We start from the raw sequence: 16,664 nt of genomic DNA, 5'->3' as shown, positions 1-16,664 counted from the left end.
CTCGGGGTCACCAGTTTAGCGAGTCGAGACGTTAGGGTGTGCAAAATTCTTTATTTCGGAACGGAAATAAAGAAGGCACCCGAGTCGAAAAAGACAGCCAAATTTTAACGATGTGTGTTCTACTCGCGTGGCGCTAGAATGAATGGTTACAGAATGAATAGAATGGCGTTAGAATGAATGGTCATGTGACCGCGCCAGCCAATCGCGAGGGTTCTATCTTAACAGGGCCACCACAAGGCGTTGCTACATTTTAATCATTGTCTGTGAAAGAAAGGCAAACCCGAGGTTGAGTTCTAATTGCAAGGCACCACTTCTCTTGTCTCTTTTCATGACTAAATCCCACATAGAGTTATAGAGCCCAACTTGCCCACATCAACCAATATGTCCCAGCTACACAAGCTCCACCTGCCTGCATTTGGTCCATTTCCCTCCAAACATGTCCTATCCATGGCCCATACCAGCCAACATGTCCCAGCTACACAAGCCCCACCTGCCTGCGTTTGGTCCATATCCCTCCAAACATGTCCTATCCATGTACCTGTTTAACTGTTTCTTAAACGTTGGTATAGTCCCAGCCTCAACTACTTCCTCTGGCAGCTTGTTCCATACACCCACCACCCTTTGTGTGAAAAGGTTACCCCTCAGATTCCTATTAAATCTTTTCCCTTTCACCTTGTCCTCTGTTCCTCGATTCCCCTACTCAGGGCAAGAGATTCTGTGCATCTACCCGATCTATTCCTCTCATGATCTTATACACCTCTATAAGATCACCCCTAATCCTCCTACTCTCCAAGGAATAGAGACCCAGCCTACTCAACCTCTCCCTATAGCTCAGACCCTCTAGTCCTGGCAACATCCTCGTAAATCTTCTCTGAACCCTTTCAAGCATGACAATCTTTCCTATAAGATGGTGCCCAAAACTGAACACAATACTCTAAATGCGGTCTCACCAACGACTTATACAAATGCAACATAACCTCCCAACTTCTATACTCGGTACTGAATGATGAAGGCCAATTTGCTAAAAGTCTTTTTGACCACATTATCTACCTGCGACTCGACTTTCAAGGAACCATGCACCTGCACTCGTAGATCCCTCTGCTCTACAGCACTCCCCAGAGGCCCACCATTCACTGTGTAGGTCCTGTCCTTGTTAGACGTCCCAAAATGCAAAACGTCTGAGAAGCTTAGCTTTTTTCATTGCTTTGAGAGTTGTCCACTCTCCTAACACAGATCTATCTGTATAGATCTTCAAGCAGGTGACGGATGTGGAAGTGTTAAATTATAACGGTGCACAGCTCAAGGCGTAGCAATGTTTTCTACTGGCCAATGGTCAAAATAGGCCTAGATAGATAGACAGACCTACCAACCTATCTATCTACCAACCTACCTCAGATATATACCCAGTCTGAAGAAGGGTTTCGGCCCGAAACGTCGCCTATTTCCTTCGCTCCATAGATGCTGCTGCACCCGCTGAGTTCCTCCAGCAATTTTGTGTACCTACCTCAGATATAGTTTAGTTTAGAGATACAGCGTGGAAACAGGCCCTTCGGCCCACCGAATCCGCACTGACCAGCGATCCCTGCACACTAAAACTATCCTAAACAGACTAGGGACAATTTAAACTTCTACCAGGCCAATTTACCTACATAACTGTACGTGTTTTGAGTGTGGGAGGAAACCGAAGATCTTGAAGAAAACCCATGCGTTCAGGGGGATAACATACAAGACAGCACCTGTAGCCGGGATCGAACCCTGGTTTCTGACGCTGAAAGCGCTGTATAGCAACATCTCTACCGCTGCACACCATGCAGCCCTCATTTGCTTATTTGTTTTCCTGCGGATAGAATGAATAAAGTAGCCAAGGTTGAACCATGATCTTAATGATTGGAAGGCAGACTTTGTAGGTCACTCGCCACATTCCCGTTATTTCTTCGGTTCTCAGACAATACATTAAAAAAAGTTCAACAGTTGACTGTTTATACTATAGTTGCCAGTGAGGATTGTGAATGCCTCCAATATTTGCACATCAACTAAAAAAAAATATTTATTGATTGAATAATCAATATATGTCAGTATTATTAAGACATAAGTAATATTTATGTCATATGAAAATTGTCATCATATTATGACACTTAGACGTAAAAACACTTCTTGCTTGGAATTGCATATCGATAACTATTTTGCAAGAATCGTGTGCTCTTCATGTACAAATGACAGGAATATCTTTCCTTCTGTCTCAAGGTTCTGCCATGATGCAGTTACGGAAAACATGGCTGGAGAATCTCAGCTCTTGGAAAAGAGGAGACAGTACCATTGTGCAGCTTATAACTGCATTATTTCAATCCTTTGCTGCATTTTTACAGAGGCTAAATTTTATCAAGGATTTCTTTTCATTGAAAAACCAGAGAAGGTAAGATGCTAAATCTAAAGTTCTTCATGCAATTAAGACAGTACATCATTGTGTTCCTTTTCTGATGCTAGTTGTGTTAATGCATTTGTTAACTCAAAATGATCTCCATTTTCCTTAGTAGTGCTTGGTGTCATTTTTAATTAGCATTATTAATCTCCACGTTAGGGAAACTGAAAGACATGCATTTCTTAGTTACTTCCAACAAGGTCAATGCATTATTGGTGGGGAGTTGGTAGAATCAAAAAATTGTACGCTGCTGTTATTTATTGACCGTTTGAAGGGTATTTTCATATATGAAATCGTGAATTTCATATATGAAATGGTGAAATGAAATTTTCATATATGAAATGGTGCTTTCAGGCAGTACAATGCACATGTTTGTAACCTTTATTAATAGTCATAGTGTCATACAGCATGGAAGCAGGCCCTTCGGCCCAGCTTTCCTCTGTATAGCCCTAAAACGGGCCCTTGAGCCACACTAATTCCATTTGCCCTTTAGGTCTGTGTCCTGCTATTTCTTTCATATCCAAAAATATGGCTAAATGTCTTTTTCTAAATTGTAGTTATTTCTGCCTCTGCCATCCTCTCTGTCGGCTCGTTCTATAGAACCGCCAGCCTTTGTGTGAAGATCACTTTGAAATTTCTCCCCGCTCAATTTAAATCTATGTCCTCTAGCTCTTGTTTCCCTTACCCAGGGAAATAGACTCTGATATCCACCTTATCTAGTGTTTTTTTGTGTGCTGGTATGCACCGGTATACGTATGGTATACCAGCACAGGTAAAAATTTGATTAGATTTAAATGAGATTTTCAAATATTATGAATTTTTAATATTACAAAAAGTACTAATCATTAAAATATAACATTTATTAATTACATTAGGCACTCGAGTCCTTAAATAACTTAAACAGCTTATAGGTTGACACCAACATCTATATCAGCAAAGGCAAGGAATTTTATGAATACTGGCAACTTTTTTGTCAATAAAAACCACTGACTGTATATCTGCCCCTCGTCATCTGATAACCTCTCTAAAGTTACCTCTCTTCCCCCATGTTATAGCGAGTGTAAACCCATCTTATCCAATCTTTCCTTGTAGTTTAAGCCTTCCATTCCAGGCAACATCCTATCGAGTCTCTTCTGCATTCTTTGTAATGCTACCACATTGTTCCTGTAATGTGGTAATCAGAACTGTACTTCAAGTGCGGCCTAACCAATGTTTTGTGCAGCTGCAACATGAAATCCCAACTCTTTAATTCAATGCCTCAGTCTACGAAGGCAAGAATGGCAAATTGTTCGCTGTTTTCAGCGAACAATGCACTTGTACTCCAAGGTTTCTCGGTGCATCAACACTCCTGACATTTACTGTATATGTCCTGCAAGTATTTGACATTTAAAAATGAAATACCTTACACAGATGTGGATTAAATTCTACAATCCAACGCATAATTTGTACAATTATATTTAGAAACATTTACAGGTTTTGTGTTGACTTGGGTAGGGAATTCCCGTAACAAGCGCGTTCGCCGACAATCAAGTTCGCTGACGACACCACTGTTGTGGGACGTATCACTGATGGGGACAAGTCAGAGTATAGAAGTGAGATCGACCAATTGACCAAATGGTGCCACCTGGCTCTCAACACCAGCAAAACCATGGAACTGATTGTGGATTTTGGAATGGGTAGTATGGGGACCCACAGTCCCGTTTTCCTGGGCATGCATATTTCCGAAGATCTCTCCTGGTCCCAGAATACTCATGCAATTATAAAGAAAGCACATCAGCGCCTCTGCTTCCTGAGTAGATTACGGAGAGTCGGTATGTCAAGGAGGACTCTCTCGAACTTCTACAGGTGCACAGTAGAGAGCATGCTGACTGGTTGCATCATGGCTTGGTTCGGCAACTTGAGCGTCCAGGAACGGAAAAGGCTGCAAAAAGTTGTAAACACTGCCCAGTCCATCATCGGCTCTGACCTCCCTGGTACCCTGACGTGGCTCCGATGGACGAAAAGCCGAAGCAAAGAAGTCGAAGCCAAAGAACCGAATGGAAACGAAGCCGAAACGCCAAAAAATCGAAAGAATATGAAGACAAAATGCCAACTAACCAAAAGGATGGGACGCAAATGCAAACTAACCGAAAGGGCGGGATGCCTAAAAGCCAACTAACCGAAAAGCTGCGTCACCTAAAAGCAATCTCACCGAATGGCCGCTCTGTCGAAATGCCACCTACCCGAAAGGCGACGTCGTCTACAAGCCAACGAACCGACTGCCACTCAACAGAAAAGTCCAATAACGGACATGACGTTGCCGGGGGGCGGGACTTGTCAGCGATTGGTCCAGACCCTCGCATCCATCACATCACTGTGGAGGGATGAACATTGTCCCACACCTCCGCTCCACCCAACCCACAGCCCGCGGAGGGTGGCCGTGGGAGAGTGGGGGCTGTCCCGAGGGATGCGCACCTTCGGCCGCTTACAACTTGGTGCTTGGGTTCAGATTGCCCAGTCACCTATGGCTTGTGTGGAAAAATGACCCCCATGCTCCCGTCTCCCCCTTCTCTCTCCCCTCTTCTCTCCCTCCCCTGAAAGATAGAAAATCCTAGAGAAATAGATAGAAAAAGAGAAATCCGACAAAGAGAGCGAGAAAAAAGGGCAGTCTTCTCCCCCCTTCTCTCCCCTCCCCTCTCTCCCCCTCCCCTCTCTCTCCCCCTCCTCTCTCTCTCCCCCTCCTCTCTCCCTTCTCTCTCTCTCCCCTTCTCTCTTACTATCCCTTCTCTCTCTCTCTCTCTCTGCCTTCTCTCTCTCTCTCTCCCCCCTTCTCTCTCTCCCCCCCCCCACTTATGTAGAGCGGCTATGGAAGTTGAGAAAACTGGCAGCGGTCCGTGTGAAAACACAGCTTTTTTTTTTTCTCTCCGCTGCCATCAGGTAGAAGGTACAGGAGCCTGAAATCTGCAACATCCAGGTTCAGGAACAGCTTCTTCCCCACAGCCAGCAGACTATTAAACACAACTTCAAACAAACTCTGAACTATAACAGCCTATTGCACTTTATCTGTTTATTTATGTGTGTGTATATATATATAAATATTCTATGGTATATGGACACACTGATCTGTCCTGTATTTATGCCTACAATTTTCTGTTGTGCTGCAGCAAGCAAGAATTTCATTGTCCTATCTGGGACACATGAAAATAAACTCTCTTGACTCTTCATCTACTGTTCATTTCCTCCGTGATAATAAGATAGAGTTTTGACTAGAGAAAGACTGCAAGGTTGTGATGTGAATATTCCTGTGGTGATCTCGGATATGATGTGCTTACATTAGTGGCTTGTTAGTGTCTCATGTTTCTACTAAAGACATTTGTGAATCAGACAGGATTTTGCAACAATCCAGTTTTACATGGTCTATATTATTGAACCCAACTGTTAATTCCAGATTTATGTGAAAAACTCCACGGCTGCTGTGGAGGGGTTCAAATGTCAAACACTGTGGATTACTAACACAGTAATCAGATCCATACAATTCTTGCCTCCATGTTGCTAGTTTGGAAATCAGCTCAAAATTATTTAGAGGTAGAATAACTATTCAAGTGAAGGATTGCAGTCTTAAATTGTCACTATTCCAGCCTCCAGTAAAATTGGGGGTGGGCTGGATTCTTGCAAACGGTCTTGTTTTGGGTTCCCTCTATTGAAAATAATAAAACAAAACAATTAATTTGTTTAGTTTATTATTATCACACGTACCACTATACAATGAAAAGGTTTTGTTTGTGTGCTTGTTTGCTTGCTATCCAGTCAGAGAAAATCGCTTGGCTATTCTGATCATTGTAAACTGGTAGAGCACTTCTGGCGGAGAACGGAATGGTATTTCCTGCTGCTAGGACCTTTTCTTAATTAATTTTTCTTTTGCAGAATATCTTCATCTTTGAAAATTTGCTAGACATTCAACGTACATATAATTTTCCTGTGGAGATTGAAGTAAGTCTAAACTATTATGTGAAAGGTTGTGTACGTCTTGATAGATGGTGTAATTACTGTCAATATCACCACCTGGCAACATGTTGCTTTCAAAGGTCTTTTATTATCACATGTACCAATTAAGGTACAGTGATATGCAAATGAACATACAGCCATATGAAAATATTTGATTTAATATATGAGAAAATGAAGATCTGGAAACGAAAAGGAGTATAAAGGAAAATACAAATAAAACTTAAAAACGCATTCAAAGAGAATCAGGATGTTCAAGTTTGGCAAGGCGTAATTATAATTCCAAAAAGCTCTTTTTCTGGACTTTTCATGCAGCAAACACACTGGTAAGGTAGTAGATCTAAAAATACATCAATGCTCGTTAAATGCCAGACATTCTTTAATACAATTTAAAGTATTACATAGACTGCATTACTCTAAAACAAAATTAAATAGAATGTTCCCACATATCTCTCCTATCTGTGATAAATGTCAATACTCAGAGGCTAACTTAACACATACTTTTGTAAATTGTATACAAATCAAAAATTTCTGGACGGACAGTTTTAGAATAATTTCTGAAGTTGTTAACACCCAATTGGATCCTGACTCAAAACTAATAATATTAGGAATATCAGAACAAAGCCTAAAACTTACAACACGCCAAAGAAACTTCCTTGATTATAATATAATAACTGGGAAAAAATTAATATTAAAATTTTGGAAAGGTCCAACAACCCCCACAATTAAAATGTGGATTATGGAGATGTCGTAGACCATACATTTGGAAAGAACTAGACTTGTCTTAATTGACAAACAAGAATTATTTGCTAGAATATGGTCTCCATTTATCGACTTTTTGAAAGGGTAAATTGGTCCGGCATGGGAATCTGACTGAAGCTCAAACTCAGGATTAGATGAATAGTTATGTTTTATAATCTACGGACCTATCTCCAAAGTTGTATTATTGGTAATTTATTCTATTCTTTTTTATCGTGTTTTTTTCTTTTTCTTCTCACTTCCTATCTATTAAAAAAATATTTTAAATTAAATTAAAAAAATAAAAATAAAAATACAACTGACAAAGTGCAATGTCTTAGAGTCTTACAGCTTTGAAACAGGCCCTTCGGCCACATCAGCCAACATGTCCCATCCACACCTGCCTGTGTGTGTAGTAGGGAATATTTGATCTTGATATGGACATATCCTGAACCTTAAAATGTTCTGCTTCAGGTACCAGTGGAGAAGAAAAAAAGATATTTTACAATTCGCAAAGAAGCTCGAGATGCAACGGATGGAGATTCAGGTTTGCGTGAACTTTTGTATAGAATCTGAATTTGAGGTAAATTTCAATGGGGTTTATTAATACAATCGTCATGACCATGATGATATTGATCAAGCACATGCAGAGGACATGACAGCAAAAGCTGAAGATGATACGAGAGCAACACCTCATTTATATAGTACCCAATATGTCTACTGGCATAACTGAGGTTCAAAATTACTATTTTGGATTCTGGCTGTGATCTCTGTTCTCAAGATCGAACCATATAAATGCTTTAAATCACAATCTGCCAGCTGCAAAAAAAAGTAATGTTTGATTTTTTATTTCCCATCATGAAACAAAAAATCCAGGATGGTAACAGCATAACACCATTTTAGAAGGTAAAGACTCTGAGTTTTACACATTCATTGAAATATATACTGAAGCAACAGTTTTTCAGTGAGTGATAGGAAGAGGAAGGCATGCCAGTGGATCTGGATGAAGTCAATAGAATGGGAGGAGGAGGAATGTGGAGAATTAACAGCAGCATTGAATAATAGAATTAAATGGCCTTTTTCTGTTATATTTCAGATGTAAACAACGTCTCAGGATTCATTGGTATGGCAGCATGAGTAATTAGGGTTACTAAAGCACTTTGTAAGGTCATAAGTAATGGGAGCATAATTAGGCCATTCGGTCCATTGAGTCTACTCCGCCATTCAATCATGACATCTATCTCCCCCTTCTAACCCAATTTTCTTGCCTTCTCCTCATAACCCCTGACACCCGTACTAATCAAGAATCCATCTATCTCTGCATAAAAATATTCATTGCCTCCACAGCCTTCTGTGGCAAAGAATTCCACAGATTTGCCATCCTCTGTCTAAATAAATTCCTCATCTCCTTCCTAAAGGAACATCCTTTAATTCTGAGGCTAAGAACTCTGGTCCTAGACTCTCATACTAGTGGAAACATCCTCTCCATATCCACTGTATCCAAGCCTTTCACTAGTCGGTATGTTTCAATGAGGAGACCCCTCATCCTTCTAAACTCCAGCGAGCACAGGCCCAGTGCAGTCAAATGCTCATCATATGTTAACCCACTCATTCCTGGAATCATTCTTGCAAACCATCTCTGGACCCTCTCCAGAGCCAGCACATCCTCAGATATGGTGCCCAAAATTGCTCACAATACTCCAAATGCACCTGACCAATGCCTTATAGAGCCTAGTATATCCCTGTTTTTGTATACTAGTCCTCTTAAATGCTAGCACTGTGTTTGGCTTCCTTACTCCGTTTCAACTTGCAAATTAACCTTTTGGGAATCCTGCACCAGCATTCCCAAGTCCCTTTGCCCCTTCGATTTCTAGTTTCTCTCCCCATTTTGAAAATAGTCTACGCCTTTATGCCTACTATCAAAATGCTTGACTCCACACTTTGCTGCCCACTTTTCTGCCCACTCTCCCAACCTGTCCAAGTCCTTCTGCCGAGTCCCTGCTTTCTCTACACTACCTGCCCCTCCACCTATTTTAGCATCATCACTTGCCATACCAGCACTGATTGTGGTTACAATGTTCATTGCATTGCAGTCGAAGCTTTTCAGCATGTATAAACTGAAGTAAATGCACACAAGGGCAACTCTGTAAACTATCAATGCAGAGAGTTGTGGAAGTATGTTAGAGAGGAAGAGACCAGACACATATATTAATGTGTGGCTAGGTGGATAAATGTTGGGAACATCGGACAGTTTGGCCCACAGTTTCTGTGCCATATATGATGCCAAGACCAAAGATAGACACAAAGTGCTGGAGTAAATCAGCAGGTCAGGCAGCATCTCTGGAAAAAAAAAAATGCCGCCCGACCCACTGAGTTACTCCAGGACATTGTGTTTATCTTTGGTATAAACCAGCATCTGCAGTTCTTTGTTTTGTGTGTTTTACTTAACTAGGAGAAGGAGTTCCCTTAGGTCCTTCAAGTTATTTAACACAATCAGAATGAAGAAGTCCGTGATCGGGAGCTCGGAGATGCCCTATAATCAGCAGATCATCTCACATTCTATTACGTGTCCCCATCTCAGGCACCACCTGCCCCATCTATGGAAGGGCTGTGCTTCCCATAGTGGCCTCATCAGCCATCTTAGAATCCACCAAAGTGGAAACAAGCCATCCTTGATCCCAAAGGACTGCTTTAGAAACAGAAAATCTCCAGCAATTTCTGATTTCATCTATCGATGTTGAGCATGACAGGTAGATCTGTCAAAAAAGTAACCCTTACAGTTATTGGATTTGTCTAACCCCACCCTATTGTTGGTGACCCTTCTCTTTATTCAGATGAACCCCACTATTTGTCCTCCCAGTCATACATGGTCGACAGTAGTCTCAGTGAAGAAATGAGTCAGTTTGACTTCTCTACTGGTGTTCAGAGCTTCTCCTACAACTCTCAAGATCCCACGATGCCTGCAGGTCGGACCAGGAGAAAGGTAGTAATCATCACTGGTGTAAATTGTCAGAACTTTAACCTTACTGATATTTAAGATACATTTTAACTTGGACCATCAAATAAAATGGACAAATCAGCCTATCATCCTTTGTGATATAATTTATTGGGGTTTGTTGGGGTTTGTTGGGTCTTTTAAAATGTTCACATTTGTTGTTTTGATGGTAAGCAATCTTCACAGTGTAATGGATTCCACGACTTTCATCTGATACTGTAGAAACTGAAATCTGTTAGCCTTGTCAACATTTTTGCTGAAATTGGCCCACATCCACCTCATTTCCATCTTTCTTACCCCCACTACAATCAGTCTGTCGAAGGGTCCAGACCTAAAACGTTGTCTATTCTTGTCCTCCAGAGATGCTGCCTGACTCACTGAGTTACTCCAGCGCTTTGTGTTCTAAGCCAATGCACAAAGGGTTTCTTCTGACCAGAAATGCAGTCATTTATGCTCATTGTGTGGTCTGTGACGAGGGAGCTCAGATCTTAAAATAATTTTGTGCCCCAAGAAACTCTATATTTATAGAGATGTCTCCGTTTATGGAGGTCAATTGTGAAATGGTCCCAGTTTCTTCACTCTATTATTATAATTTGGGAGAAGCTGCTAGGAATAAGTAAATTCATTTTAAGAGCTAATTTATAGTTACACCTTAGAAGAACAACCCTGAGGACCACCAATGTATACCTTCCAGAGACTTGCTGGCAGAACTGCATAACCTGTGAAGGAATTATATTTGTGGGTGAATTTAAATTGTATGAGAACTGTACTTGTTTATTATTGTCATGTGTACTGTAGTGAAAAGCTTTTCTTCAGGTCAGGTCAGATAATACAGTACATAAATGCAATCGGCATACTCGAGTACAATTGGTAGAGAAATGGAGAAGATACAGAGCGAGGAATATAGTTCTGAGCAAAATCCAATGTCCATAATTGGGTAGAGTTGAATCAGTCAGTATCATAGCTTATGGAAGGACCCTTTGGGAAGGTTGACAACAGAGGGGAAGAAGCTGTTCCCCTGTGTGGTGGCATGTGGTTTCTAGCTTCTGTACCTTTTGCCCAACTGGAGCAAATAGAAAAATGAATGACAAGTCTTTGATTATGTTGGTGGGGAGTCTGGTCTGTGTGATGAACTGGGTTATGTGATTGAACACTCTCTGCAATTTCTTGCGATCTTGGGCAGAGCTGTTCCCTTACCAAGCTATGATGCAACCTGATAGTATACTTTCTATGTAGAAGCAAGGATCTGCATATGCTGGTTAAGGCACAATGTGCTGGAGTAACTGTGGGTCAGTCAGCATCTCTGGAAAACATGGTTTAGGTGACATTTGGACCCTTCTTCAGTGAAAAAAGCTCTCAACCCAAAAAGTCACCTATCCATGTTCCCCAGAGATGCTGGCTGACCTGCTGAGTTACTCCAGCACTTTGTGTCTTTTTGTGTATGCTTTCTATGGTGCATCTGTAAAAGTTTGTAACAGTCTTTGGAGATGTGCCGAATTCTCTCAGTCTCCTAAGGAACTGCATTCTTGGCTGTCAATGTGCTTCAATGTGTTTGGTCCATGACAAATCGTTGATAGTATTAACGCTAAGGAACGAAGCTCTCAACCATTTCCACTTCTGCACCATTTATGCTGATTGGGGAGTGTGTCATGGTTTTAGGTGTTGTCAGAAAAGATCAGAGTAGAAAACGTTACAATTAAAATTGTAACCTGAGGTTACATAGTACATAGTACAAATATCTAAAATAAAATAATCATTTTATAGATTAAAACCTCACATGTTTACTTGCAGGACTGGACAGAATCAGGTGATGTACAGAGTAATATCGTGGAACTTGAGATGGATGAGATGAACCAGCATGAATGTATGGCGACCATAACTGCTTTGATCAATCACATGCAGAAAGCTAACATCACACCTAAACCTGAAGAGGTTTGGAAACAAATCTTTGAACATTAATAATTTATTGAATTCTAAGAAAACCATTAACTGCTGAGAATAATGGTTCAGATGAGGTTGCTAACATATTGCATTATATGTCCAAACTATTTTCAAACAGGACTTAAATAAAGAAAACAAAACTCACATCCACATCCACACCAAAGCATATCAAAGTCAATTAATTAATTTCAGAGTGTAGTCACAGTTGACAAGCATGGCTGCCAGATTATGAACAATAGGGTTCTGGATGTAATTGAGATGATAAACCATATCAAGTTTTGATCTGGCTCACTGCCTACATCTCCATTCCATAAACATACTTTATTAGCCAAGTATATTTTGCAACATATGCAAAATTTGATTTGCCATACAGTCATTCCAATAAAAAGCAACAAAACACACAAAATACATTTTAACATAAACAACCACAACATTGACTCCTCCACATTCCTCACGGTGATGGAAGGCAAAAAAAAAGTTCAATCTCTTCCCTCCTTTGCCCTCCGCGTCAGGGCGAACAAGCTCCCGCATCGGGGGGATTTCAGCTCCCCCGGGTCGGGGTTGGTCGACCCTCCTGCGACCTTGGAGCTTCCCGACATCAGTCTCTACCCGAGACTGAGTTCCTCGATGTTGAAAGCCGCAGGCCACTGCTGGAGCGCCGATCCCAGGCAAGGGATCGCAAGCTCCGATGGTAAGTCCTCGGCCCCGCAGTGGGGCTCAAAGTCAGTCTCGAGCAAGGCCGCCAGCTCCATGATGTTAGGCCGCAGAGTGACCGGAGATACGATCCAGAAAAAAATCACATCTCTGGCAAGGTAAGAGATTGAAATAAAATTCCCCCGACCCCCTCCCCCACCCCCCACATAAAACAAACCTGAGAACATTAACACATACTTTTTAAAACACTCTAAAAATAACAAAAAAGATGAAAAGGCAGACAGACCGTTGGTGAGTCTGGCATCGTTGATGGCGCCACCCGGTGGTGAAGGACTGAATGTGCCAATTCTCCAACCCACTCGCTACTGTGCAGTCGTGACCCTTTATCCAGAACATCTTGTCAACCATTAACAGCAAGTAAGGAGAGGGGCAAATGCTTGCCTCTGTCAAATATCCTGAGGCTTTGTAATAGTTTATAATTGTCTTGGATATTCAGAGATACAAAACTATTATAATTGCTGTAAATAATTTAAAAAATACAATTACTGCTTTAGAATATAAAGTAAAGTACGAAATAATTGTAAACAAAGTAAAATATAAATAATCAAACTTATCTTTACTTAGTAATCTCCAGGTTGAACATCCTCAACCATTTAAGAGTGAAGTCTCTCATGATACACCAGATCTGGCTGGTGTCGGATCCGAGATGATTCTCGATGCAGTGTTGAACTGTTGCCAAAGTTGGTCACCTCAGACTTTCTTTACATTGCTTGAATAATGCTGAAAAAGCTTTTGAACAACACCAAAGATTTTTTTTGTCACCTCAATTTAGTTTTTTAGTTTGGAGGTACAGTGTGGAAATAGGCCCATCTGCCCACCAAGTCCACATTGGCCATTGATCACCTGGACACTAGTTCTATGTTATTCCAGTTTTGCATCATGCATACTAGGGGTGATTTACAGAAGCCAATTAACTTACAAACCTGCACGTCTGTGGAGTATGGGAGGAAACTGGAGCACCTAGAGGAAACCCACGCAGTCACAGGGAGAATGTTCAAATTCCGCACAGATAGCACCCGTATCGAACGCAAGTCTCTGGTGCTGTGATAAAGGATAAATTATCCTGTACATGATAAGGACACAATCCTCAGTTTCATATCTTTTGTGAGAGATGATGTCTATGATTTTGTCAGAATGTCAAGGTAGATTTTGTGTTCAAATTCCTGAATCTATGACCCTCTGACTCCGGATTCTGCAAGGATTCTGTCAATGAACCAAAGCTGCCACAATTTAAAATTAGATAAATTATAATTTTATGTTAGATTCCCAGCATCTGCAGTTTTATGCTTTACAGAACTTAAAATTCTGTGGATTGGTAAAAACAAATCATTTATATTCCTGGATTTATCACAGTTAATTTATTTATTTGCAATCTTTTCTCCGCAGAATAAAGCCCCACATGAGCTTCCATGTTGGATGAAATTTCTACACGGAAAATTGGGAAATCCTGCAACAGCATTAAATGTCCGACTCTTCATTGCAAAGCTCATCGTCAATTCAGAGGAGGTCCTACATTTCTTTGTTCTTTTTCACGTGATACTTATTTCTCCATAAACTTCACTGATGATCCTGAGGTTCATTTTTCTGCTTTATGTTCTGACTGACCTTTATGTTCTGACTGACTGAATGGGCAAGTTATTTCCCAATAATAGTTGCCAAAATCGATCTTCCAATGGATATCTGGTCAATTTATCCTTCCTTGAGGATCCTTCCTTGAGGATCTTTCCTTGAGGATCTATCTTTATACCACCCCGTTGCAGGCTGCCTTTTATTTGAAATTGTTCTTGATTACTAGAATGATATCAAAGATGTACAATTTGATGACCCTTGGTTTCTAACACATTAGCATAAAACAATCACTCATTGCATTAAACTGTTATTTTTTCTATTCCTATTAAGTTGGAAATAGAATCTTTGCATCAAAATAGAATATAGCAGGCAATATATGGATACTGTTGGTGCACACAACTTTGATGCAAAAACACTTCCCCCAAAGGAAAGAATATCTTTGATATATGATACAGTGCAAGCCTGTTATTTATTTAAATAAAATTTGTGATGTTCTAATTACAGTAAAACTCTAATAATCCAATTATTTGGAAATTCCAGCGGTTTGGCATCTAGCCACAAAGTGACATTTCCCACATTTTATCAGTGCCATTAATTTGACGAACTGTGTCAAGTAAAAATGATAGCACATTGTTTATAAAAGCCAACCTGAACAGTTTTTTTTTGTAATTTTAGAGAATGCGCCTAAAAGCGTGAGTAATGCAGCAAAATGTTCTGCTGTTTAATATCTAATGAGATCTAGGAAGTCGACCATTAATTTTATTAATCTTACCAATTGTAGCTTTGACCTGAAAGAGTTCTTCTTAATCCTTTTGTACTCATGTCAATTAAATCTGATTGTTTTTTAGATTTTCCAGCCATATGCACAGGAATGGTTGGGGCCTATGCTTCAGTTAGTGGTTTCTGGTAATAATGGAGGTGATGGCATTCACTATATGGTGGTAGAAATCGTGGTTACTATTCTGTCTTGGACAAGTGTGGCTACCCCAAAGGTACAGAAATATCTTTCATAGATCTGTTTCATAAGCTTAGTGCCAAGAAAGCAAAACGTGTCGGTATCAACAATTATGACAAATTAAGTGGCCATGTGTGATTATGCTAATTACAAGATGAAGCAATAATTTATTTCTCTCTGTACAGAGCCATATTTGGTTTCTGTCCATTCGTGTGAATAAATTGTGTTTTTTTGTGTGAAATTGTGATTTCTGGTAGAGTAACGCCTATTTAATTTGTACTCCTTTAAATTCTTGCTTTTTTAATGGGGAGAATTTAAGAATTGTTTATTACATTTATGATGGTGGCGTTAATAGTTGTCATGGGGAAGACACATTAGTGAGAGTAGAATTGATGATTCCTTTCCAGTTAAAGAAATACCACTTGCAAAGGCTTGAGCTGAATAGCTTTATCCAGTGTAATAATTCATATAATAATATTATAATTCTTATTGTAAAATTGTGCGAAAGCTTATCACAGTTTGTAATGTGCAGTAACTGTGACCGTTGTTAAATGTTAAACAGGATAGGTTTGTCACCTATTGATATATTGATATATATAACTTTTATCTTCCCTTGTGGGGGGGGGGGGGGAGGCTGGAAGATAGTAGGGAGGGTCAGGAGAAAGCATGGCAGATAATAGGTGAATGCAGGTGAGGGGTTGGGGGTTAGTTGAGTGAAAATAAACTTAATTTATTGGGTTTTTTTGTTAGGGAAATCGGAAGAATGAGATTCTAGCAAATCGCTTGCTGGATTTTCTGATGAAGAATTGCTTTCATGAGAAGAGGGCAGTGTTCAGGCACAATCTGGAAATCATTAAGACAGTGGTGGAATGCTGGAAGGATTGTCTGACTATTCCTTACAGGTGAGCAGTGGGTTCTACAAGCGAATGTCCTACGTGCATGAACGTAGACTTCATAAAGAGGGGCAGCACAAAGGCATAACGGTAGAGCTGCTTGTTGCCTCATAGCTCTGGCGTCTCGGGTTTGATCCTGACCTGGCCATTTAGGACTGAGAGTAAAAGCTTTTTCACCCACAGTGTTGTGAATCTGTGGAATTCTCTGCCACAGAAGGCAGTGGAGGCCAATTCACTGGATGTTTTCAAGAGATAGTTAGATTTAGCTCAAAGGGCTAACGGAATCAAGAGATATGGAGAAAAAGCAAGAGCGGGGTACTGATTTTGGATGATCAGCCATGATCATATTGAATGGCGGTGCTGGCTCGAAGGGCCGAATGGCATACTCCTCCACCTATTTTCTATGTTTCTATGACCTCTGGACCTGTCTGTTTGGAGTTTGTATGGTTTCCCCAAGAC

General features: G+C 40.5%; 1 protein-coding gene across 1 annotated transcript in view; it reads left to right on the top strand.

Annotated features, from left to right (window-relative positions):
- The window catches only part of prkdc (protein kinase, DNA-activated, catalytic subunit), a 235,559-nt gene that overhangs the window by 134,181 nt on the left and 84,714 nt on the right, over positions 1–16,664 (top strand). Inside the window, exons 43-50 of the mRNA XM_033019700.1 lie at positions 2,245–2,413; positions 6,323–6,388; positions 7,613–7,685; positions 9,973–10,121; positions 11,925–12,065; positions 14,175–14,294; positions 15,206–15,349; positions 16,063–16,214. Coding sequence (XP_032875591.1) covers positions 2,245–2,413; positions 6,323–6,388; positions 7,613–7,685; positions 9,973–10,121; positions 11,925–12,065; positions 14,175–14,294; positions 15,206–15,349; positions 16,063–16,214 — 1,014 coding nt within the window. The remainder of the gene's footprint in view (positions 1–2,244; positions 2,414–6,322; positions 6,389–7,612; positions 7,686–9,972; positions 10,122–11,924; positions 12,066–14,174; positions 14,295–15,205; positions 15,350–16,062; positions 16,215–16,664) is intronic.

Source organism: Amblyraja radiata, chromosome 4, assembly GCF_010909765.2.
Source record: "Amblyraja radiata isolate CabotCenter1 chromosome 4, sAmbRad1.1.pri, whole genome shotgun sequence".
NCBI lineage: Eukaryota > Metazoa > Chordata > Chondrichthyes > Rajiformes > Rajidae > Amblyraja > Amblyraja radiata.
This window is presented reverse-complemented; position numbering and strand designations above follow the sequence as displayed.